The sequence below is a fragment of the Pelodiscus sinensis genome, chromosome 23 (assembly GCF_052426305.1).
Source record: "Pelodiscus sinensis isolate ZL-2025 chromosome 23, ASM5242630v1, whole genome shotgun sequence".
NCBI lineage: Eukaryota > Metazoa > Chordata > Testudines > Trionychidae > Pelodiscus > Pelodiscus sinensis.
In genome coordinates this window covers 14,677,640-14,703,352 of record NC_143074.1, presented here as the reverse complement: position 1 = coordinate 14,703,352, position 25,713 = coordinate 14,677,640, and the positions used below count along the sequence as shown (strand labels likewise).

At 49.4% G+C, this 25,713-nt stretch overlaps 1 protein-coding gene across 6 annotated transcripts in view; it reads right to left on the bottom strand.

The window, feature by feature from the left end:
- PLPP7 (phospholipid phosphatase 7 (inactive)) overlaps window positions 1-25,713 on the bottom strand; it is an 81,414-nt gene that overhangs the window by 48,850 nt on the left and 6,851 nt on the right. For all 6 annotated transcript variants that reach the window (XM_075905432.2, XM_075905430.2, XM_075905434.2 and 3 more), the window contains one exon: window positions 13,696-14,158. In XM_075905432.2, the coding sequence (XP_075761547.2) occupies window positions 13,696-14,158 (463 nt within the window). The remainder of the gene's footprint in view (window positions 1-13,695; window positions 14,159-25,713) is intronic.

Here is a 25,713-nt window from a genome sequence, read left to right as displayed (position 1 = left end):
TACCGCGGTGCCTTTTATGGCCTCGATTCAGCAGTGTACAGAAGCACATGCTGAATCAGGGCCTATTATACGGAGACCCCTTTAAATTACTTCTCTGACGCAGTCAGTGGCTTATCCCATAGCTGTTGGGTCCCGGTCATGACTGAGGCAGTCCTGGTTGGGAAAGTCAGCCCAGGAGCCAGAGAGTCTCTGAGAAACAAGGGCTCTGTCTGTGCCTTTTCCAGCAGCCTCAATAACATTCATTCTAACCAACACCCGTCCCTTCTCTCCTAACAGGTACTACAGCTTGGGGCTTTTTCTGTCCCTGTCCCCTGCACTGTGGTCACCACCAAGCAGCTTATTCTGTGACATGTGCAGCTGCCTCAACTTTTGCTTTGCAGCACAACGCGGGGGCTGCAGGTGATGCCGAGTTGCTCACCCCAGCTCCAGCGCGCATTTGAGCAACACACCCAAGCCAAGGCTTTCTAACCTTGCCCTCGCTGGCTCGCTTCTCCTCCACCGCGTGCCCTGGGGAAACACTATGCCAGAGTGAATCAGCGCCCGGTGTTATTACAGTTCTGACAGAGTCAGCAAACAGCTCGGCCTTCAGAAATAGATACAAATGGCGCAGTCACTCAGGGAGCACATAGTCCAGCTCATATGTCCCTGCAACTGCCCAGCCTACACAGTAGCTTGGACCTAGGTTGTGCACTGGCTGAACGGCACTCCTTCTTTGCTGTTTCCATCTTGCAGCACGGGAAATGCAAAAAGCAAGGGGTAGTTTCTAGCAGGCTGGCTGAACGGCACCTGCAAACCTTGCCAGCACATCCATTTTGCGTGGGAAAATGCTGATTGGCAAACTGGCGTCTGTATACCCAGTTTACCCATTCTGTGCAGCCAATGTGGAGACAGGCACATTCTTTAGCCCCCACATACTTGATGACTGTAGAAGATGGGGCCCCTACAACTCTACCCTCTCCTGGAGAGACAGAGGTCTCTACAGAGAGTATGAAACTGGCTCTCCCGACTGCACTTGCATTGCTCCCTAGAGGAGGAGGACTTTTTCAATGACGTCATCTGACGGTTGAGGGACACATACACAGAACACATCACAGGACACTGACAGTACCAAAACGGAAGAGCAGGACCACCAAAGAGGGACACAATTAGGAAAAGAGCCCAAATTCTTTCTTGGTAGACTGTATTTTCCTAGAGAGCCTACCCCAGATACCAACACGCTGAGGGACAATCCCCACCTATTTACATATCCGCTTACCGCAACTAACTCTGCAAAACTTCCCAGGGGTAACGTACCCAAACACTTATTCCCCACTGCCTAAAAACTCCTTAACCTGGGTCAATGCTGGTTATGTACCCTATGCATCTTGTGACTTTTTAAGCAAGACTTAATTTTCGATAATCCAAGCATGACCTCAGATGTACAGAGCCTTCCCTCTAAACCTATGTACTATACGCATTTTTATTTCAAACATTAGTTTTAATACAAATGTTAAATCTGAAAAAAAATAGCAAAGTGTCACCTGAGGCAAAAGTGTGATTGGCTGCAGAGCTGAACTTTTATTGCAACAGCGCCCATCAGCAGAACAATGTGTGAAAACCTGAGATTTCTTGGACAACATTCTCTCGAAGTGCAAATCGCCATGGTTTCACGGCTCTACTCAGCTCCTAAAACATAAAGCTTAGGGCTAAATCCTGCCTATTTAGGGCAGTTCTAGTATGATAGCTCACTGTGGAATCTAAATAACTAAAATCTGGGCTCTGGTGCGCTCACCCACTGGACTCGCACTAAAACTGAAGGCAGTCACATGGGTAGCTATTAACAACAAGAAGTCCTGTGGCACCTTATAGACTAACAGATTTATCAGAGCATAAGCTTTCGTGGGCATCTTCATATGACGAAGTGGGTCTTTGCAACTTCTCGTCGTTCATGCGGATTCAGACTAACGCAGCTACCCCTGATACATGGGTAGCTATTAGCTCTGCTAACAGAGAAAGGTAATATGTATCTGCCTTGTTCTTACTGCATTCAGGAATCACTTAAAAGTTGCAGCTCAGTAACAGTGGAGAGGTAGCCTCCTGCATAGACAGATTAGGGGCAAGCTTAGAAGGGTTAATGCTTTCATTCATGTCTTCAAAACCTGTATCTATAATATCACCCTTAAGGGAAGTCTCAGTAAAAGGATTTCACTCTTTGCCAGGTTTCTTTTTTTTCCAGTGCTCTGAGGTGTGAATGCTACTGCTGTCCCTGTAAGAAAGAGATCTGAAGTAGATTGAGGAGTGGTTTCAGAGGTAGCCATATTGGTCTGTTTCAGCAAAAACACTAATGGCACCTGAAAGACGATGGGTATGTCTACACTACCCTCCTAGTTCGAACTAGGAGGGTAATGTATGCATACCGCACTTGCTAATGAAGCCCGGGATTTGAATTTCCTGGGCTTCATTAGCATAAGCGGGGAGCCGCCATTTTTAAATCCCCGCTGCTTCGACCCCCGTTTCACGAGGAGTAACGGTAGTTCGGAATAGGACCCTAGTCCGAACTACCTAGTTCGAGCCCCGTGTAGCCGCGCTACACGGGGTTCGAAGCAGCGGGGATTTAAAAATGGCAGCTCCCCGCTTATGCTAATGAAGCCCGGGAAATTCAAATCCCGGGCTTCATTAGCAAGTGCGGTATGCATACATTACCCCGCTAGTTCGAACTAGCGGGGTAGTGTAGACATACCCTAACAGTTTTCTTGTGGCATGAGCTTTTGTGAGTTGCGTGAGCAATAGTAGGGAAACAGATGGGAGTGGTACATCAGAGCTAATTCAATCAAGGCGGATGTGGATAAGAAAGTGAGACTACCTAAAGTGGAAAATTACTTACGGTAATGAGTGAACCAGTCCCAATCTCTATTCAGACCCTTTCTGATTATGTCAAATTTGCAGTGAAATTCCAGCTCAGCAGTGTCATGTTGGAGCTTGGTTTTGAAATTTTTTTGCGTGTGGATGGCAATTTTCAAGTCTGTAACTGGGTATCCAGGGAGTTGAAATGTTCCCCACTGGCTTTTGTATGTTACCATTCTTGATGTCCGATTTGTGTCCATTTATTCTGCTGTGCAGACAATCCAGTTTGTTCAATGTACATGGCAGAGGGGCATTGCCAGCACATGAAAAGCATTAAAGGGACAGCAGCACCTGCTGGCTGTGTGCAAAAGCTGGCTAGTTCCCATAAATTGGAGCAACTCAAGGGATGTGGTAGATTTGCTGCTGAGATGTTTATAGGAATAAGTTCTCAAACAAGCGTTGCTGAACAACCTAGGTGCAGTGCCAAAAAAAGACAAAAAGAAAACCCCGAAGCCTTTTGCTTTGGCTGCTCCTGTATGTACTCACATGGAACCACTCAAATGAGCAAGGACAACCCCTGGCTGTAAGGGCTCCAGGATAAATATCAAAATAAAAATCACAGCCAGGACCAAGGCTTCAACTATTAATCCCCCAGCATCATTACAGCCTACCAGTCATGGAGGTAGATGGGAAAAGGGGAAGTGAAATAGGTGGAGAGGAATTCACCCAAGCAAGGAGAGCTTACAGTGAGCTCAGAAAGCAGCTGGAGAGTGAAACCAAGGAGTTCCTATGGAGAGAGTTCCACAGACTACACCCTGTCCTCAGACCAGTCCTTATGGATGTCAGGGCAAGGGCAGCCTGGCTAATTCTTATTTATTACTTGTATTACACTAGAACAGCGGTGTGCAACCCGTGGGGACTTGTCTTCCTGGGGGGTTGCAGTGCTTTGATCCGGGCCAGATGGTATTTTCTTTTCCCGGCTCGGTGCCCGACGTACATGCAGTGGGGGTGGGAGAAGTGGCAGGGGAGTGGACCGGCACTCTAAATTAAAGGGTCCTCAACAAAATGTTGCTCAACAAAAATTTTCCCGGCTCCGGGGGTCGCAAATGAAAAAAGGTTGAGCACCACTGCACTTGAACACTGGTCTCAGAGGGCCAGTCCTGTTAGTCTGCATTGCAAAAACAGTGAGGAGTCCTGTGGCACCTTTGGGTGTGTCTAGACTACATGGCTCAGTGGACAGAGCCATGTAGATGAGCTTTCTAGACATAGGGAAATGAAGCGGCGATTTACATAATCGACGCTTCATTTACATCAACATTGCTGCTGTGCGGTGCCAATCAGCTGTTTGGCGGCTCAGCGCGGTAGTCTGGACACTCCGCAGTTGACATCAAAGGCATTTGTCGACCTCCCCGGTAAACCTCATCCCACGAGGCGTAACGGGGAGGTCAACAAATGCCTCTGTCGACCACGGAGCGTCCAGACTACCGTGCTGTGCCGCCAAACAGCTGATCGGCACAGCGCGGCAGCCATTTTAATTTAAACGAAGCAGCGATTGTTTAAATCGCCGCTTCATTTTCCTATGTCTAGAAACCTAATCTACATGGTTCCGTCAACGGAGCCATGTAGTCTAGACACACCCTTAGAGACTAACAGATTTATTTGGGCATACGCATGCGTGGGCAAAACCCCACTTTGTCAGATGCATGAGGCTCCAGTCTGAAGCAGGGCCCCACTGGGCTAGGCCCTGTACAAACACAATTACTCCCTTGGAGAACTCACAGGAGCCACTGCTGTGGTAATACACAGGGTCATAGACTGAGCTTCAAGACTGTGAGTTGCATCTCCTGGAGGTTGCGGCTCCAAGGTGGTTCATGAAGCTGTTTTCCGGAACTCATGACATTTCTATAGAACCCACTGCCATGTGGAAAACTTCCCAAGGGCAACGTGCTGCAGAAATGGGTGTAGTCTTGTAGAGCATGTAATCTTGGAGAGCAAGCAATTGACAACATTCCCAACCAGGATATGAACTGACAGGCCAGGAGTTCTAAAGCCACGAGGTCAGTGGAAGCAGGAGAATCTCAGCAGCTCTCGAGTCAAGCCCACAACTTCCCAGTTTTGTTTTTTCCATGTGAAATGATCAGGTTCGTCAGCCAGGCCCATCAATGGAGACCGTGGCCACAGGCGGCACTATGGACTTCAACAATAACTAACCACGCTATATTTACAACATTTTGGAGAAGTGATTTTTCAGCCAAAACACCACAAAGGATTCTGGGACATGGGATCACAGGAGGATAATAGAGGGAAGAAATTTGGGGTCAATGGAATTTAAAAAAAAACAGACTCCAAATCCCTCTCCAACGTATCAGAAACAGCCCTGAGTGAAACCACAGGCTGCCTAGAAAGCCCTTGGATAAAACATGCCTTTGGGAGCTGGACAATTTGTACCCTAGAAGCATTTACTTAGCATGGCGGCTTCCCAAATTGCTCTGCCGTGCAGGGCAATTATTCTGCAATTATTCTGGGGAAGAGGTGAACAAAGGGCAAACACAGTGAAAAAACCCTGCACTTTATGGAGGAGCCAGCCCCCTGTAGGCCACCTGCATCTGAATATCTTGTTTATTGAATTTAAGCAGATCTGAAGAGCTCTTTGCAGATACAAAATTCATATCTGCTGCTGCATCCATATCTGCAAAAATGAGCTGCAGACAGAAAGTGGATAGCTGCAAATTTGCAGGGCTCTAGATATACAATTTGTATTTGCACCTGCATCTGCAAAAATGAGCTGTAGATATCTGCTCCACATTGGCAGATGCGGATACCTGCAGATTTGCAAGGCACAACGGATCTGTTTCCTTATCCCCACTCCCTGCAAATCCTGCTAGCAATGTGCGGAGATCAGCTGACCCACTATGAGACCTCTCCCCCAGCTATGCAGCTGCCTCGGATAGAGACTGCATGAACACAGCACCGATAACGTCTGTGCACCCATAATGATACCAGAACAGTATCAGTGCATCCTACAACGGCATCCACACCAACGCCCTGCTGCCCATAACAACAGCACAGAGCATGGGGCCATTGCATCAGCATAACGAGACTGGACTTGTGCTCCGTGTCTCTCACGGGAGGAAAGGCTTGGGTCAGGTGCAGAAATGAAAGAGAAGTAGAATGATCTGCCTGTGGAGAGAAGGAAGAGAAGCTTTTTGTACTGCTCACCCACTGGTGACGCAATGCTTAGTGTCTGGGCCACCCATAATTCTCATGATTGAGCTTAGTGCTTAAGCGCATGCGTAACATTGAGCCGTTCTCAGCTTATCCCTGTTCATCAAGGCACGTCAGTGCATGTTTAAGTCCCATTGACTTCAAGAGAAATCAGCCTCAGGTTTTTTATAGCCTTGGAGAATTGACAGAGCCTTCCACCTGTGGAACTCAAAGCACCTCACCAACCTGGGTGACTCAGTGTCCCAAAATCCTCTGAGTAAGTGGAGCTTTTCAGCCTGGCTTGGGCAGGAAGAGGAGAAACCCTCTAATACCCGTGTTTCTTAAACTTTTTAAGACAGAGGAACATGAAACAATTTTTTTTATGAGAAAAACCAAGGATTTTTTGTTGATCAAAAAAAAAAAAAAAAAAGGTTGCCTGCCCCTTTAAGGACAGCCATTTTGCACTCTGTTGTTCTCCGCACACATCTCCAACTGCCTCATGGCACACCGGTGTACCTTGGAACACAGTTTAAGAAACACTGCGCTAATACTGTCACCACTGCCTACTCCAGACTGGCAGCACCAGACCCGCTCCTGCCCCTCCAACCGTGCCAGCCAGTCCTGTGGCTGCCTTAACAAAAGCAAACGAAATCCTCACTCCTGTCCCCCTTTCTCCCAATTACTGCTCTTGTCAAGCTGCATTACCAGCAAACACACACACATTCTCCAGGACTGCCCCTGGGGCGGGAGCCTCACTCAAGCTTTTCCCAGCAGGGTTCATCTCAGCGCAAAACACCTACTTCCTAGAGTGCCTAGTTCAGAGCTGGGGGAGGGGATCCGGACAGCAGAGAAAGACAGCCAGTTCTCACCCCTCTCCACCCCAATTTAACAACCACAGCACTTCCCTTCTCTTTGAATCTGCATTCAGCCTCAGGGCACTTTACCTGCTAGCTTTGCCTGGGAGTCTTGGTATTCAGGCTACTGCATAACCCACCTTCTTCTGAAGTGCTGGGAGTTAGTCATTGCTGAGAGCTGACCAATTGAGCTAGACTAGTGCTCTGGCAGGGGTCCAATATAAGCCGTGGTTTCTGCGCCTGCAGCAGCTGGTTCTAGTGTGTCACTGGGCCCCTCCGCTGTATGAAGGATTCTAGAGAGTCACGGGGTTGCTCCTTGCTTAACAGCATGTCTTTGCCCTAACTAGAGCAGGCGGGGAGAGGAGGCGGAGGAGGAGGGGAAGCCAGCGAGTTGGATGCAGTTTGCCATTCATCAATGCCTGAACTCATCAGCGAGGATGGAACAAGAAGGGAGGGAGACACCAGGCAAAGGACCTGGGGCTTTTACTGCAGTGCCTGAGAGGGCTGAGAGAGATTGCAGCCAGATAGGTGATGAAGAGGAATGTTCACTCCTAGTTGGAGGGGCTATGGATGGGGGATGCAGAGATGACTAGGGTGGGTGGGTGTGAGGTTACCTTGGCCAGTCCCACTAGCCCACTTGAGTTTCCACTTCACTGAGCAGACAGGCTGCAAACTTGCCAAGATTTCTGGAGGCAGAACAGATCCCAGGACAGGAGGAGAGGCCAGTGTCTCCCCTGCATTCCAGGTCAACAAATAGGGGCAGAGTGTCTGAGCAGGAAGATGCCAGCAGGATGCCAGGTTTCCTCCACCACTGGAACACAAGTGGTTACTGCTTAATATACTGCTACAGGTCTGTAGGGCAGCGATATATTAGACTGACATAGGCCTGCAGTGCAGACCCGGCCAGTCTGGCAATGCAACTCTCCTTAAGAGCAGACAGGCAGGCAACTCATTGCCTCTCTCGTGTCCACGTTACCGAGTCCTGACACTCAACAGAAAGGGTAGATCTACACTGCAGTCAGGGGTGTGATCCCGCCCTGTGTGGACACAGGAACGAGCTGTAATCTAGTAAGCTCAGGTACTGGAGCGGAGAAACCAGGGCAGTGTGTGCTTCAGCATGGGCTAGACGTGCGAGTAATTACCCAGGGTTCTGGGCAAGTCTGTACCACCCGTGTGGCTGTGGCATCACTGCTGCCCTTACCCAAGCTAGGCAAGCCATGTCTGCACAGGCTGCAGTCAGAGCCTTTGATAGCAATGTAGACGTACCTGCAGGTACACAAGGGATGAACTTGCCTGCACTGCGTGGGTCTCCACCTACTACTCTCTGAACTCCCAGGGTTCTGTTCTTGCACGTACAAGGCCTAGTATAAAATCGGGGATAGATTTGCAGATTTTTCCAAAGCCCTGGCCAGGAATCCATAGGGGACTTCCCTAGGACATTACACCCTTGCTCCCCACCCTCGTCTGGCTACTTGGAACATTACAGATCTTAGGGCAGGCTCTGCATTCACGGAACAGACAGAAGAGAAAATGTCTTGACCTTTCCCTGTCCTTTATAAAGGGGAAATACCCCCCCCCAGCCTTTCACCCTCATTCAGGCAGACAGCGTATCATCACCCTGCCACCAAGGAACCAAGGATCTGTCCATTTCATTCAGTACTGTCTCTTTGACGGGAATAAACCCCTTGTGACACAAAGCCAAGGAGCCAATGTATGATACAGCATGCAGGGCAGGCAACGTTATATTTAAATGTAATCACCACCTGGCGCAGCTTCGCTGAAGTCAGCGGCGTTACACCACCCTGAACCAGCAAAATAAATAACATTCTCCTCACAGGGTGGATCACATTTTCCTCCTGTGTCCACACAGGGTGGGATTACACCCCTGACTGCAGGCGCAACAGAATGCAGGCTCCTAACAGGGTGACCAGCAAATGCTGAGGGGTAGGAGGGGAAAGGGCACTGAGGGTGAATGTGCCACGTAGGGGATCAGGCATCAAGTCCAGAAAGCTACTGTCAGATGTGGCACTGACACCCTGGAAGATCTGGGGTGCCTGCATCTCCGCTGACGTGCGCCTTGTGGAAGCATTCACGTCTGTGCAAGCTGGGTGCAAATTGCCACCCAATCAGCACTTCTCACTGCCCTGGCTCCTGCACAAGAGCAAGGCAATGGAGAGTCAGGCCCGTTGGAGACCTTATGCCCGATGTTATACTGGGCTCTGTACCAAGCCAGGTTCCCTACAGCCAGTTTTACACTGAGGATTCATCAGGCTCCTCCAGCCTGGTTATCAAGTGACATTAGCCAAAAGGGAAACTTTGTGCAGCCAAAGTCTGAGTTCTTCAAAAGAGGACTTTTGAGACCCCCTCGTCTCCAAGGGGGATGAGCACGTGGTATCCATCACCCCAGGCTCTTCACAACACATCAGGCCTGATGCACACAGGTGTGAATACGGAGTAACCCCACTGACCTCAATGGTGTAAACGAGCACAATCAGCTGCTTCCCTGTGCTGTGGGAATTACCTAGTTCTTTGGGCCTAACCAAACTTCCTTGACAGACAGAGCCCCCGACAACCACTCAGGCTACATCTACATTGGCAAGATTTTGTGCAAATACTTTACACGCAAGAGTTTTTGCGTTAAAGTATTTACGCAAGAGAGCGTCTACACTGGCATGTGCTTTTGCGCAAGAGATGTGCTTTTGCGCAAAAGCATCCGTGCCAGTGTAGATGCTCTCTTGTGCAAGAAAGCTCCGATGGCCATTTTAGCCATCGGGCTTTCTTATGCAAGAAATTCATGTTGCCTGTCTACACTGGCCTCTTGCGCAAGAACAGTTTCGCAAGAGGGCTTTTTCCTGAGCAGGAGCATCATAGTTCTTGCGCAAGAAGCCCTGATTTCATACATTAGAACGTCAGTATTCTTGCGCAAGAACTCCCCGCCAGTGTAGACAGGCAGCATGTTTTTGCGCAAAAGCGGGCGCTTTTGTGCAAAATCATGCCAATGCAGACACAGCTTCAGTGTGGCCCAAGTCGGCTTCCTCAGTGATAGCGAGGGGAGAATACTAGCTCCTTCCCTCGCAACAGGGTTGGGAACTAACACACTCCCATTGTACAGCATTTTAATCCCATGCATTAAAAGGTGCCACCGGAAGCGTCACTCTTGCTACTGGGTTATTATTCGCAGATGTGTGGCCTTCTGCAGGAAGAAATGATTGAAAGCCGGTGCCTATCCTGACTCACTGCCAGGGAGTTGGAGCGCTTACATGAAGGGTAAGGGACGACTCGATCACAGTCTATATATAACCAGAGCCATCCCGTCCATAGGATAGTTAGGGGCGGCTGTGCCAGGCCCCATGCTTTTGTGGGCTCTGTGGTGGCCACTTTAAGGTCCTCTGGATGGTATCCACAGGACCACAGAGGCCTGGGGGGCTTACCTGGGGGCCTGGTTCGGGCCTCCTTGCACTCACCATGGATGCTCAGCTCTGCCACTCATCTCCCAGCCCGTTTCACTCCGCTATCGAGGTTATTTAGATGATTTAGACTAGACTAAATTTACAATTAAAAAATTGCATCTTTTTTCAACAGAGAGAGTCATTAACCATTGAAACAACTTGCCAAAGGAAGTGACGGATTCGCTCACACTTAGAAAAACAGCCAATATTTCCAATGATCTGCTTTAGTTCTAACGGAAATTAATTTGGGGAAATCCAGTGGTTTGCAGGCTAGATGATCGCAATGGTTCATCTGGCTTTATAACCTATGATTCTATGAACTTGGGACTGTTTTGTTAGGCAGGTTAGAATCAGAAAACCAGATCCTATCCCCCTTCACCTTTGGGAAAGTTGGGGTCTGGATGAGAGCCAACTCTAACCCTAATTTTATTGTGAGTTCCATGATATTTGATTTTTTTCTTAAAGACCCAGCTGCTGGAGTCAGATGATTATCTGAACATCTCAGCGTTCTCTTTTTTTTGTTTTTTAAATAAGTTTCTAGCCCACCTGATTTCAGAGAAAAGTGGGAAAATGTGAACTCGAAATGCTCCAAATACAATGAACCCAAGTTGTAGGATTTTAAATCTTGTTATGTTGAAGCTAATTCTGATTTTGGGAGCCTGATCTGTGATTTTTGAACGGATGAGATTGGCAGTCCCCAGGCCCCCTTCTCCCCAAAGTGTGTTCTAGCAGAAGAGCCTTTATAATGGGGACAGATACCCTCATTTGAGAGACAGACTGTGACCCCAATTCCTTACTTTGCTTGGCATTTGTGGCTGGGGATGAGTGTTTGGGATAATAAATCCCAGAATGGATAGCAAACGTGGGCCAACGTGGGTCCACTCAGCTTACGGAGGAGATCCACAGCTGGGATCCATGCTCTGGGGAGGGAGAAAAGGAAGGCGCAGAAATTCCAGCACCTGCACCCCAAACATTCCATCACACAGAAGGAAACTTTTCATCCAGCGCACAGCTCGGGGGCGTGTCTCCATCTGCAGCTGTACCTCTGCCAGGTCCCCAGTCCCGTCTCAGCGATCTTTTTACTCCTTCCCTTTGCAAAGCCTGATTACCAATCCTAAACAAGCGTGTTGTGATGGGCTGGCTCCCTGCCCAGAGACTGCATCAGAAATTCTGCTTGCTGTATCAGACGCCGAGGGGGTGGGGGAAGGGAGGGAAGCCAAGTGGAGTGAACAGCCTTGCTTCTTTCCCTTCCCAAGGATCAAGGCAAAGATGTGAAGAGCCCATTCCCGTAGACCCATCCCCGCCCTGAAGGACTTTGCACCAAGCACTGCTGGATCTGAACCGCACACAGGGCTGAGACGAAACAAAAGGATGACTGAGGATGTTGGACAGTTTTAGCAAACCAAGTTTCCTGTCTCCTTCCACAGAAGAACTGCGAAATTTAACAGGCCACTGAAATATTCAGGGCTCCATCGTGGGGGGAAAAATCCCAGACACTCGGTGAGAAGCAATTCACAAAGCAGAGGAGCAGGCAGACACGTTCACTGGCCATACTGCACCTATCTCATTCTCTTTGGTTCTTATGGCTCCTGGCGGGGTCCACCACCCCACATCCCAATCCGGCCTTTTAGCCTGGCAGCACCTAGGTACTATGGCAACGGCACTCCGTAAATAGGCAGATCTCTGCCCTTCTGATCTTGGGTGTTTAACTGGCTACTCCAGTGGTTTTGGTAACCCCCTTGCACACAGTAATGGCAGGTTTACGAGGAAAAAGTATGGAAATATGACAAGGAGGGCACAGGGGACAGACGTCTCCCCATGTGGCGTGTTCCAAGTCTTTTGTGATGTCCCTAATAGGCCCCTAGTTGGAAACTGCCTAGTTACTATGGCAATGGGTGGCAGACTCTGTACAGCATCCTTTGAGTAACAGGAGATGATTTAAACCAGCCTTTATGTTTCCCGTGAAGCAGAACAAGATAAAAAATAATTATTTGTTTTGTGAGTCACTGAGAGCAGAGCTAAGATTTCGGGGAAGCCCAGCAGAGGCTGTTTCGGGCACCACCTCAATACTGAGGGGACCGCAGGGCATGGGCTTTGTGTTACCAAGAGGTCAAGTATAAGCAGCTGCCTGGCTAAGTGCGACTAACCCAGGAGAAGGGGGCCAGCCCGAATCTGAGCTTTGCAGCAAAAAGGGCAAGTAAGTGAAAGCTGAAATGAGCATTTCATAGAATCATAGAATCCCGAGGCTGGAAGAGACCTCAGGAGTCATCAAGTCCAACTCCCTGCCCAATGCAGGACCAATCCCAACTAAATCATCGCAGCCAGGGCCTTGTCAAGCTGGGTTTGATCTCCAGTGTTTAGGGGCCAGAGCCACAGGCTTTCCATGCCCCCAGAGGACAGGTTTGCTAAGAACTTGTGTGCAGGCTCTGCCAGGGGCATTTAGGCCCTTACCAACGAGCCTCATCTCTCGCTACAGGTAAAAAAGAGTTTCCCGCCGGACGACAGAATGTTCCTTCTGGGTGAAAGAATGGCGTCATCACGTCATCAGCATCACCAGGCTCTCTGGGTGTTTCGCGGCCAGAGAGAGGGGGGCAGGTGAGCGTCGCGAGCAGGACGCAGCCCCCTAGTTGTCTTTTTTATAGGAGCTGCTCTCTGCTCAGTTAGGTGAGGCACAGCAGCAGAGCAGACACCTGGGGAAAGAAGGGAGGGTTCGGAGGAAGATCAAAGAAGCAGCAAGACTCTTCTTCGGGCAGCTGAGAAGAGGAGCCAGAGCCTGTTCCAGCCCGGGAAGGGGGGCAGACAATATTTGCAAAGAGCATCAAACTTGGGTGACTCTGATCCCCATTTTACCATTACCCCCCCTGGACTGAAATTTTAATTCATCCTTAAATCTTCCCCCGCTGGAAATAGAGATAGTTTAAATAAAGGAGCTGGCTGGCAGCCTCGAAGCCGTACGGTTTTCCTGCCCACAGGTTTGGTCGCTAACACATCCCAGGTCCCACTCTGCTAGTCCCACATTGCACAGGGCCTTACTCCAGGAGTAGTCACATGCTAGCCTGGTGGACTTCTTGTGCAGTAAAGCAGAGAACCAAGCCTGTGCCCTGTAGGTCCTTATACTGCCCCCATCATTGTGGTATCAGTGCACCCTACCTCCCTCACTCACCAACATGGCTTCCCAGCAGCACTCCCGGGCTCCGCACAAATGGCTGGTAAGTGCCATAAACCCCTGAATTATCCCTTTTCTGGATCTAAGCTCATTCCTTCTTTCTTGAAAGACCCTGGGGCCCCTGGAGATGGATGAACAGGACAGAGGAGAAGGAAAGCCTGCTGTCCCTTGTGTTTAGGAGTCGGAGCGCTGTACTCACCTAGCAGCAGGTTCATGAGGACCTCCTGTCCCGCCAGCGTGCTGCTCTTCACCAGGCAAACCAGGGTGCCCCCGATCCAGGGTACGCCATGCCCCGTGATCCCGAGGAGTGTAATCATGGAGCGGGCGCTGCCCCACGACGAAGCGCTGCTGGCACAGACCCCCAGCCTCTTGGACATGCAGATATCGATGGCCAGCAGGGAGTTGAAGGCAATTCCCTTGAAAGAGGGGTTCAGCTGCATGCAGTCCTCCTCCGGCAGCTGCTGCGATTGCCTCCGCTCCTTAGTGCCCTCGTTTTGGGTGGGAGCCAGGCCAGCTTGGCCGCCCTGCTTTCTGCTGGAGCTCCTGGTCTCCTGGGTCCCTTTCATGGGCTGGTTCAAGGAGAGGAACTCAGCCCTGTTGAGGACATTGTTCCGCTCTCTGGCTCTGGCCCGGCTTTGGGATGCTGGCATTGTGGAGTCTCCCTAGATGAAACCTGCTTTCAAAAAATTGTACACGAGAGAAATCCCTCTCCCCTGCCAATCAGCTTTCCCCACCTCCCCCCTTCAGAGAGATGAATTTAATAAGCTACACAGATTCCCTTCTTGCGCTGTCTCCTCCAGCACAGACAGCAGCTGTTAAATATAGAGTAAGGAATGCACATGGCTGTTTACTTCATGAGCCTAGCAAGCTTGGAAGAAAAATTAATGCCAGGCAGGACAGCCAGTCCAACACCAGAAAAAAGGTTAAACAGCCAATGGATACAGAGAAGAGGCGGGCAATTCTATGTGCTAAGGGTTGGTTGCTTCAGGCCTGGTCTATTTAAATCTTCCAATTGCTTATATCCCCAGGGCTGCAGGGGAGACTGGGAAATGTAGTTTTACACCAGGATTCGTCCGCCTGATTTAATGGAAGAATTAGAACTGGAAAAGTTCCCCTCTCCCTACCAGGGCAGGACTGATTCCTGCAGGCTATTGTGCAGCCTAGATTTGCAGTATCAAGAGATGGGGCTTCCTTAGGACACTGCCAAGGAGTCTTTCCAGATCTTTTCCCTTGCTTAGTTTCATCCCCATGGCTCCTAGTTGCCTCCCTTGTTTCCCTCTTGTGCTGCTGTAAATAATTCCTGCCGCTCTTTAGTGTTAGTAACCTTCAAATATTACTAGTCCTATATTCCCCAAACCCAACCACCTTTTCTAAACTCCTAGGCTCCGTCTACACTGGCATGATTTCGCACAAATACTTTTAACGCAAGAGTTTTTGCACAAGAGAGCGTCTACTCTGCCATGTGCTTTTGCGCAAAAGCCTCTGTGCCAGTGTAGACGCTCTCTTGTGCAAGAAAGCTCCGATTGCCATTTTAAACATCGGGCTTTCTTGCGCAAGAAATTGCTGTTGCCTGTCTACACTGACCTCTTGCGCAAGAACAGTTGCGCAAGAGGGCTTATCCCTGAGCGGGAGCGTCAGGGTATTTGTGCAAGAAGCACTGATTTTATATATTAGAACGTCAGTGTTCTTGCGCAAGAACTCGCAGCCAGTGTAGACAGGTGGCAAGATTTTGCGCAAAAGCAACTGCTTTTGCGCAAAATCTTGCCAATGTAGACACAGCCCTACAGTAACTGTTCCACCAGCCCGCTAGCCTCCGGGCCAGTGATGTAGCAGCACCTGCCTTTGGACTAACACTGAATTGCTAACAATTTCTCCCTTCTCTCCCACCTGCCACACTGAGTCCAGCCTCACTGTAACACATGTTTGCACCGCATCTCACAGAACCCAGATTCCCAGCAGCTGACAGGCGGATGCCTGCTGACTCGAATCAGTGCGTAAGACTACGAAGCATTTAGTATCCGTAACAGAGTAAGGTGTGACCAGACAGACCATACAGGCACAAGACCCAAAGGGAAGCATGGAGTGTGGGAAAACTGACAGGCTCAGAGAATAGGACTTGATTGGTTTATTAGGGAGAGGTGCAAGGAGCTGGTGGTTACAGGGAGTGACTTCTGTGGCCACTCAGGAGATTCAAATGCAGCCCAGCTGATTAGCAGCAGCCCACTGCTAGGTTTTTTGTTTCTACTGGTGGTTCACACTTGCTCATGCTGTGGTGCACATAAAATTTATTCTGCATGTCAATGGAAAAAATCTGCACGTGGATGGAAAAGAGCAGAGGGAACATTGATTACAGGTAACAGGTATATTACTAGCAGGCCAACTGATGCTGCACAACTTTGAGTGGGATGGGGCAGTCAATGATCAAGCGTAGCTGTTTGGGGGAGGCTACACTGGCCCTGTTTGAACATCTGGGGCCCAGTCCTACTCTCACACCAATCTTACATTGGCCTAGGGTTGCCAGATGGTTTCAACAACAATAGCAGACACACTTGACATTACATCACAATCTACATTACATCTTATTTAGAAAGTACCAGACATTTATATTTTTTCAATTTGTTTCCCGAACAGGAAGCTCAAATACTGGACTGTCGGGTTCAGAACTGGACACCTGGCAACCCTACATTGGCCCCACTCCACCGACTGCATTTAGGCCTATTCAGAGCATACATGAGAGCACGGATGGAAAGACACCTCTGCCTGATCTATGCTAGTGCTCCCACCGGAGTGGTGAAGAGTAACGTAATGCTAGGTGGTTTCCTGAGACATGCCAGGGCATGCAAGGCTCCAGAGGAAAGAGCCAGAATGTTCTGGTAGACATGGCTGTAACATAGACCTGGTAGGCAGGTAAGTTGAGGATGCTTGAAATCAATCCCTCCCTGCTCCCACCAGAGGGACTGTAGCTTTCCACAGTCCCTCTAGGACAGGGGTTGATAATAATTTTTGCCCGGGGGCCACTTCAAAAATTTGTTAAGTAATCCCGTGCCACCCTGGAATGGGTGGGGCCTAAATGGGAAAGGGTGGGGCTACCCCACCCCCAGACCATGATTGGTCTGGGGGCAGAGGTGGCCTGTCAATACAGGCGAGCTAGGCGGTCACCTAGGGTGCCAAGAAAAACAGCCGTTGAGCGCGTTGAAGGCGGGGGCACTGATCGCGCGCCGATTGCGCGTTTCACTTAGGGCGCCAGTTGCCGGCACCTTGTCTAGGGCGGCTCCTGTCTGGGGGTGGGGGAGCCCCTTTGCCCCCCCCTTCCCACTAGGTACCCACGCTCTGGAAGAAGCTTAGCACACTCTCCCACCCCAAGGCCAATCAGGGCCTAGGAGCGGGGGAGTGCAGGAAGCCTTCTCCTGCCCTGCGTGGAGCACGTGGCACTTTGAAGTTCCGTGGGCTCCTTGCAGGGCCGGGGCAGGGTGAAGGAAGCTTCACACAGCTCCCCCACCCCCAGGCTCTGATTGGCCTGGGGACAGGAGCGCAGCAGGGCCTCCGCGGGCCAGATCCACTCGCTTGGTGGGCCGGATCCAGCCCGCGGAGGCCCTGTTGCCCACCCCTACTCTAGGAAGATACTTCCTCCCTGGAATGATGCTTATTTACAGTCCTGCCTACAGTCCAGTGGGAAACCAAATGCACCCATGGGAACTGCTGGTGTTTCTGGTGCCAAACTCAATTATCTCTGCCATCTATCCAGGACACACGTTCCCCGGCTCTCTGGTCCAGCCAGGGCTGGCCAAGAGCATGCTGAGGGCTATGTGATCAGCTCTGGGGCACTGCCAGGCCCCACTGACTTCCGCACAGAAGCCCAAAGGAAAGGAAAGAGGAGAGGTCTCTCTACTGGTGGCCAAGATTGTGATGGCTTACGCTAGGGCCTGGAGGCAATAAGAATTGTCCCCCAGACACAGGGGTTTGAAATGCTTCCCTGACAGCCCAGCCACCGCAGTGCTTGGCCTGCGCCACATGGCGCTTACCTGCTCTTTGCAGCCTCTTGTGTTTCAACTAGGGATGTTAAGGACTAGTCGACAGGATAGTTGACTGGTCGCTTCCCCCGTCCTTGCTGCCTCGATCAGCTCAGAGGCAGCAAGGGGGGAAGAGGCGGGTACTTCAAAGGGGCAATTCTTCATGGAGCCCGGGGTCATCTAGAGTCCCCAACTGACCCCAGCCTCTGTGTGGCATGGCCGCTTTGAAACGCTGCAGCAGTGTTTCAAAGGGGCAGCGCCCATGGAGCCCAGGATCGGTTGTGCGGCACTGTCCCTTTGATTTCAAAGTGGCAGCATCATGTGGAGCCCAGGGTCAGCTGGGGAGTGCCAGCTGATCCCCAGCTCCGTTCGGCGCTGCCCCTTTGAAACGCCATGGCGGTGTTTCAAAGGGGCAACTCTGCCCTATTAACTAATCTAATAGTCGATGCAAAAATGCACCGACTATTTGGTTAGTGAAAAACACGCTACTTCACATCCTTCGTTTCAACTCAGTGTAATCGTTCTGTCAGCAGCAAAAAGGGTGGGTCTCAGTTTTCTAAGGGTTCCTTCTGAAAACTTGAATATAGCATCAGAGTTAAAACAACACTGGGTCAAACCCTCACCCAGAAACCTGGGGAAGGTTATATAGTACCCTGGGCACTCTTGAGAGGCAGTATTTTTCCACTCACTGCCCCAAGTCAAGGGCTTTAAAACAAAGGCATTTCCCCCATCCCTTGCCCCAAGGTGTCTTCGAAATTGTTCCAAACTCAGTCCTCCTAATGCACTCTGGCCACTTCTCTCCTCCCCAGTCCCCCCACTCACAATTTGGGGTGCAGGGTTGGAGGTAGGGATGTAGAGGGTTAACTGGTTACCCAGTAAACATTCACCTTACTGGGGTAACTGGATCATCAGCACTCTTTCCGGCCTGGGCAGCCCCAGCCCTGGAGTGCAGTGCGTTGGGCCCTGCCCAGCCTAGCCGGAGTAGCCCATGGTATGACGGGCCCAGCCAAGCTGGAGCAGCCTCCTGCCCGCAGCATGACATGGTGAACCAGTTAACCAGTTAAACATATAAGCTAAATGTACACTGCAGGCTTCTTGCACAAGAACGGCTGTTCTTGTACAAAAGCATGTGGAGTTTCTACACTGCGTGCGCATTCTTGCACAAGTAAATTTACAGTAAAGCATCAGAGTTCTTGCGCAAGAGTTATTCCTCTCCCCACGAGGAATAAGCCCTCTTGCGCAAGAAGGCAGTGTGGATGGGCAATAGGACTGTCTTGCGCAAGAAACCCCTATGGCTAAAATGTCCATCAGAGCTTTCTTGTGCAAGAGAGTGTCCATACGGAGGCTCTTGTGCAAAAGCACATCTCTTGTACAAAAGCACATGGCAGTGTGGACACGCTCTTGCACAAGACCTTTTGCGCAAGAACTCTTGTGCAAAACATTCTTGCGCAAAAAGCCTGCAGTGTAGATGTAGCCTCAGTTAAGCTGCTGCTCTCTGTGGCTTCAGCCCAACCCATCTCAGCACCAACTGAGCTACCTTGAAGCACCTCATTTTACCTCTGTCCACCACCTCAAAGACAACCACTGTTTTGAAAGAATCTTTAGAGCTGAGTCGATGACACATACAGTCTCAAAACATAAACCCAACCATCAGGAAAGGCTTCGCAACAGAAGGTAGAAGCCATTCTGTCTATTCAAATGTCTAATTTAGGGCGTGTCCAGTAACTGCTACTCAGCTGTGCCAGGCAACAACAATGGTCATGGTGACCTCTCACCCAAGGCACATTTGATACAGTTGCCTTGTCCCTTCATTTCCCATCACAGATCATCACATTTTATTGCTTCTAAACTAAAATCTTAATTGTGTCTTAACCCGAAGGCACCAAACTTTTGCATAACTGAAATGCAAATGAGGCCTGGCCCGGTCAGTCATTTCCCCTTGCTGACCAATAGATGCCAGCAGAGAGCTCCCTGCCCTGGGAAGCCCCTCTCCAATGGGAGTTCTCACACTGCTCTTCTCCCCGCTCACAGACAGATGTCAACAGCGAGCTCTTTATTCTTGCTTCAGACCACAGGGCTCACATCTGCATAGGGCAGTGGTGGGCAACATGCACCCAACGGACTACATGCAGCCCACTGGGGATCTATGTGCGGCCCCCATTCCGTCCCCTTGCCCCGCGCCTCTCATGTGCTGACGGCCCTGCGCTTACCTACTCTTCCCCCTCCCTCCTACATTTTCGGAGTGCTGTGAATCAGCTGATTCACAGCATTCAAGCTCTGGAAAGGAGGAGGAGGAGGAGCAAGAATGGGAAGCAAATCAGCTGATCCACAGCACTCAGGCAGTGCTGGGAGGGAGGGGGAGGAAAAGGGATCAGGCATGCTCAGGGGGGGAAGCAGGGAAGAGGCAGGGTGGGGGTTTGAGGGAAGGGGTGAAGTGGGGGTGGGGCCTGCAGCGGAGGGAAGGGTTGAGCGGACCCTGGCAAAATGCAAAGAGACACACTTTTAAAGCAAGGGCACATGTGAAGTCCATGCTGATTGCACACAACATGGTAAAAGCCGTGTTGCTTCCTTATGTTACTTTGCCAGGCATTTAACTTGCCTCTAATAAAGGATCATTTGGTGTTGAAAAAGCCACGAGAAAGGAGGAGAATCAAGTGCAATGTCTTTAGTCGTATTCTTGGGGTCACGGTTAGTGCACATGCCCGATTTCAGCCTTGCGGCCACTGAGCTGAAGGAGGGCTGCTCATGCAGCCCACTCACAAGCCTGGGTTGCCCATTGCTGGTAACGCAACACACCCAGAACAGTGCAGAGCAGCACCGCAACCAAGTCTCCCCCACCCGCTTGTGCAGATGGTAGCGACCCCTCAAGAGATGCAATTGCTGCTGGGACCAGAGCCTTTGCCAGGCAAGACTTGGATCCACAGCTCAGAGGATCTGTGCCTAATCGGGCACTGGGGGGTGCCTCCAGGGACATGTCTCTGTAGCCCTGGAAGCTAGACTGAGCCTTTTGGAGGGAGATGCCTCTCCAGCTTGAACACCCAGATGGTAACAGGAACCATATTAATCTTGCGGGACTGCCCTTCAAGCCACAGGGCTTCTTCATTTGCCTCAGTTTCCCCATCTTCCAAGTGGCTATAATACACACCCATCTTTGTCAAGGGCCTTGAAATCCTCAGAGGATAGGTGGGTGCAATTAAAAAGATTACTATTGCCTCTCGCACACTGCTTGGTTCTAGGGCCATTTACCAATATGAAATTCATACACTACATGGGAGAGCTGCATCCCACAAGGAGATGGTTTTGGGGGAAGGGGTTAAAATAATAATAATTAATAATGTACACGTCTATTGCACCTTTCGTCTGAGTCTCTCAAGAATTAATTAAGCGCCACAACATCCCTATGTAGTGAGGTGGTATAAGACCTTGTTACAGACTACTTGACACAGAGGGTAAACCCACGATGTGCCCAAGCAAATCTGTGGCAGAGCTAATAAAAGCCTCCAGGTATCCCAATTCCTAGTCTCTTGCTCAGATCACCAGAGATATCCCAGCTCTGTGGATAACAGGTAAAAATATATTTCAGTCTAAGGCAGCTTCTCAGCCTCTCTTGCCCTAGGGATCTACAACTGCTATGTGATGACCAGTTGAGGACAGAGCTCTATCGCTGGCTTGCCGCAAACTTTTCCATCCCTTCCTCTCTTCAAACACATCTGTCCCATCCCAGGAGTGACACCCCAGCTTGGCTTGTAAAGACTACATATACGGGTATATCATACACACAACCACACATGTGCAGACAGACAAAAGGCAGCACAGCAGTGCTGTTACTAGTACGCTATGGACTCACAGTAGGTCCCATTTGGTCACTGAGTTATGCAGCTGCATTCTTAAGAGATTAGAGAAGTCAATATCCCTGTTACTACAGGTCTGCCATTACCCTGTGCTGAGTTCCATGGCATGGGATAAATCACAGCCCATGTGCCATTGGCAAAACGAGTCACCTCTATAATTTTACTATAGCCATCGCTTTTGCTCTACATGGCTCAGCCACTCCTGCTGCAGGGGTGTTGCTCTGGGGGGTTGTTTCCAATGCAGTGTTTGGTTTGTAGCAGTGATCCTAAGCACCAGGGCTGTGTCCAGACTCCATGCCTCCGTCGACGGAGGCATGTTGATTAGCCAGCTCGGAAGAGGGAAATGAAGCCGCGATTAAAATAATCGCGGCTTCATTTAAATTTAAATGGCTGCCCCGATCTGCCGATCAGCTGTTTGTCGGCAGATCGGGAGAGTCTGGACGCGATGCCCCGACAAAGAAGCCTTTCTTCATCGACACAGGTAAGCCTCGTGAAACCAGGTTTACCTGTGTCGATGAAGAAAGGCTTCTTTGTCGGGGCATCGCGTCCAGACTCTCCCGATCTGCCGACAAACAGCTGATCGGCAGATCGGGGCAGCTATTTAAATTTAAATGAAGCCGCGATTATTTTAATCGCGGCTTCATTTCCCTCTTCCGAGCTGGCTAATCTACATGCCTCCGTCGACGGAGGCATGGAGTCTGGACACAGCCCAGGGGAAGTAGGAAGAGCTCTGGCTCTCTGGACCATGATTGAGGGATGGGGGGAGGGGAGAGGAAGAGTTTTTACTGGTCAGTTTCCCTGCTGGAGTAACCACAGGGAAAAAATACTTTGAAAGCAAACACTGGGGGTGAAATTTAAAACTCATGGGTCTCTCTCCTGCCAACTACTTTACAGTACATGAGACACTCACACAAACACACACACTCACAAAGGTCTGATCAGGGTCCTAGCCTTAAACATATGCACAAGCGGTGAATCAGGGCAGTGTTTCTCAACCTTTTTTTGTATAAAGTACCCCTTTAAAAAAAAGAAGTACCCCCCAGTACCTACAGTTTTCAGACACACAAATTTTTTTTCTACATTGCAACACATTTGTTTAAACAGCTTAATCAGAGCCGAGTGGGCGGTGAAATTTTTGGGTGTAAAAAGTACAAAAATAATAAAGCGCTGTAAAACTTGAAACAAAAATTCAGTTTTCTCCAAATTTCAGTGGTGTTGATGTGCCCCCCCCCCCCCCCCCCCCCCCCCCCCCCCCCCCCCCCCCCCCCCCCCCCCCCCCCCCCGACTTCTTGAGTACCCCTAAGGGTACTCATACCACTGGTTGAGAAACACTGAACTAGGGTACCCCACAGATTTAAAGGCCACTATGTTTCCAGTACCCACTCTTCCTAAAGAGAGGAAAGGAGGCAACTCATTGCTTGATTCCCTCCCCCCGCCCTTTTTCAGGGGTAAGACTGGATTGGGCACGGAGCTCTGCTTTTAGCAGCTTGTTCCTAGACGCTGGCACATATAGGAGGACTGCAATGACCATAGTCCGGGAGGGGAAGGATAGTTCAAGAGAGAAGTTTTGGGTTTCCTACAGATCACAATGCAGGTGCATCGTTCACAGACTGCACTGAGCACAGACATGTGCAACACATACATGTTGTATGTGGGGAGGGAGGTGAAGCAGGTTTAGCAGAGGCACGCCCTGGCTTTGAAATATTATTAATAAACCATTAAAATGCCCCTTCCCTCCCTCACACGCATTCTGCTCAGCTCTGTGCTCCCTGCTCAGATTTCCAAGGCTGCTGCTGCTGTTGGGTTATTTTGGTCTTGCAATCTGATCCACACTGGATTTATTTTAGCACCTTGGAGAACTCCCAGGCTGATAGATTCCAGCTCCCTCCCCAGATCCCTTCCCTGAGGTCTTCCTAGCTACAGGCAGAGGAGGCAGCTGCCTCGGGTGGCAGATTTGGAAGGCCGGCAGACTGGCGGTGGCGGCAGTGGGGCAGCTCAGGCATGTGGGTGGCCACCAGCCGGGGCTGCAAAGAGCATGAAGGGATCCCCAGCTCGGCTGCTCTCTCCATGAGCCCAGTGCAGGTAGAAATATAGAATCATAGAATCTAGGACTGGAAGGGACCTCGAGAGGTCATCGAGTCCAGTCCCCTGCCCTCATGGCAGGGCCAAGCACCATCTAGATCATCCCTGATAGATGTCTATCCAAACTGCTCTTAAATATCTCCAGAGATGGAGATTCTACAACCCCCCTAGGCAATTTATTCTGGTGTTTATCTGCCCTGACAGTTAGGAAGTTTTTCCTAAAGTTCAACCTAAACCTCCCTTGCTGCAATTTAATTCCATTTCTTTTAGTCCTGTCATCAGAGGCCAAGGAGAACAATTTTTATCCCTCCTCCTTTTAACACCCTTGACTAAAACCCAGGTTTTAGATACCTGAAAACTGCTAACATGTCCCTTCTCAGTTTTCTCTTTTCTAAACGATACAAACTCAGTTCTTTCAGTCTTCCCTCGTAGCTCATGCTTTCTAGGCCTTCAGTCATTTTTGTTGCTTTTCTCTGAACTGTCTTCAATTTTTTCACATCTTTCTTGAAATGTGGTGCCCAAACTGGACACAATACTCCAACTGAGGCCCAATCAGCACTGAATAGAATGGAAGAATGACTTCTCGTGTCTTGCTCATACCACTCCTGTTTATCTGAGAATCATGTTTGCTTTTTTTGCAATAGTGTTACACTGTTGACTCATGTTTAACTTGTGGTCCACAATGACCCCCTAGATCCCTTTCTACAGTACTTCTTCCTAGACAGTCGCTTCCCATTCTGCATGTGTGAAATGGATTGTTCCTTCCTAAGTGGAGCACTTTGCATTTGTCCTTTTTAAACTTCATCCTATTTACCTCAGACCATGCCTCTAGTTTGTCCAGATCATTTTGAATTATGACCCTATCCTCCACAGCAATTGCAATGCCCTCCCCCAGCTTAGTATCATCTGCAAACATAATAATTGTACTCTCTGTGCCATCAGCTAAGTTGCTGATGAAAATATTGAACAGAACCAACAGACCCCTGCCGGAACCCCACCTGTTATGCCCTTCCAGAATGATTATGAACCATTAATAACTACTCTCTGAGAATTGTTATCCAGCCAGTTATGCACCCAAGTTATAGTAGCCCCATCTAGGTTGTATTTCCCTAGTTTATTGATAAGAAGATCATGTGAGACCATATCAAATACTTCACTAAAGTCTAGGTATACCACGTCCACTGCTTCTCCCTTACCCACAAGACTTGTTATCATATCAAAGAAAGCTGTTAGATTAGTTTGACACGATTTGTTCTTTACAAATCCATGCTGGCTGTTACCTATCACCTTATTATCTTCCAGTTGTTTGCAGTTGGATTCCTTAATTACTTGCTCCATTATCTTTCCTGGCACAGAAGTTAAACTGGCTGGTCTGTAGTTTCCTGGGTTGTTCTTATTTCCCTTTTTATAGATGGGCACTATATCTGCCCTTTTCCAGTCTTCTGGAATCTCTCCCGACTTCCCGGACTTTTCAGAGAAGATAGCTAAAGGCTCAAATACCTCCTCTATCAGCTCCTTGAGTATTCTAAGATGCATTTCATTGGGCCCTGGTGACTTAAAGACATCTAACTTTTGTAAGTAATTGTTAACTTGTTCTTTTTTTATTTTAACTTCTAAACCTACCTCATTTCTACTAGCATTCACTGTGTTAAGCATCTAGTCACGATCAATCTTGTTGACAGAAACCGAAACAAAGGAGTCGTTAAGCGCCTCTGCCATTTCCAAGTTTTCTGTTATTGTTTCTCTCTCTTCACTGAGCAATGGGCCTACCCTGTCCTTGGTCTTCCTCTTGCTTCTAATATATTTCTAGAATGTCTTCTTGTTACCCTTTATGCCTCTAGCTAGATTGAGCTCGTTTTGTGCCTTCCCCTTTCTCATCTTGCTCCTGCATTCCTGTGCTGTTTGCTGATATTCATCCTTTCTAATATGACCTAGTTTCCACGTTTTATATGACTCCTTTTTTATTTTTAGATCACGTTAAGATGTCCTGCATAAGCCAAGGTGGTCTCCTGCCATACTTTCTATCTCTCCTATGCAGTGGTATAGTTTGCTTTTGGTCCCTTAGTAATGTCCCTTTGAAAAACCACCAATTCTCTTCAGTTATTTTTCCTCTTAGTCTTGCTACCTACCAGCCCTCTGAGTTTACTAAAATCAGGAGCATGACCGTAGCAGTGCCTTGGGTGCAAGCAGTGTGGGGCTGCTCCTGGAAGCACTGCTATTGCCGCCAAGGCTTCAGACACAAGTGCCATTATAACCCACATACCTAGTGGGTGT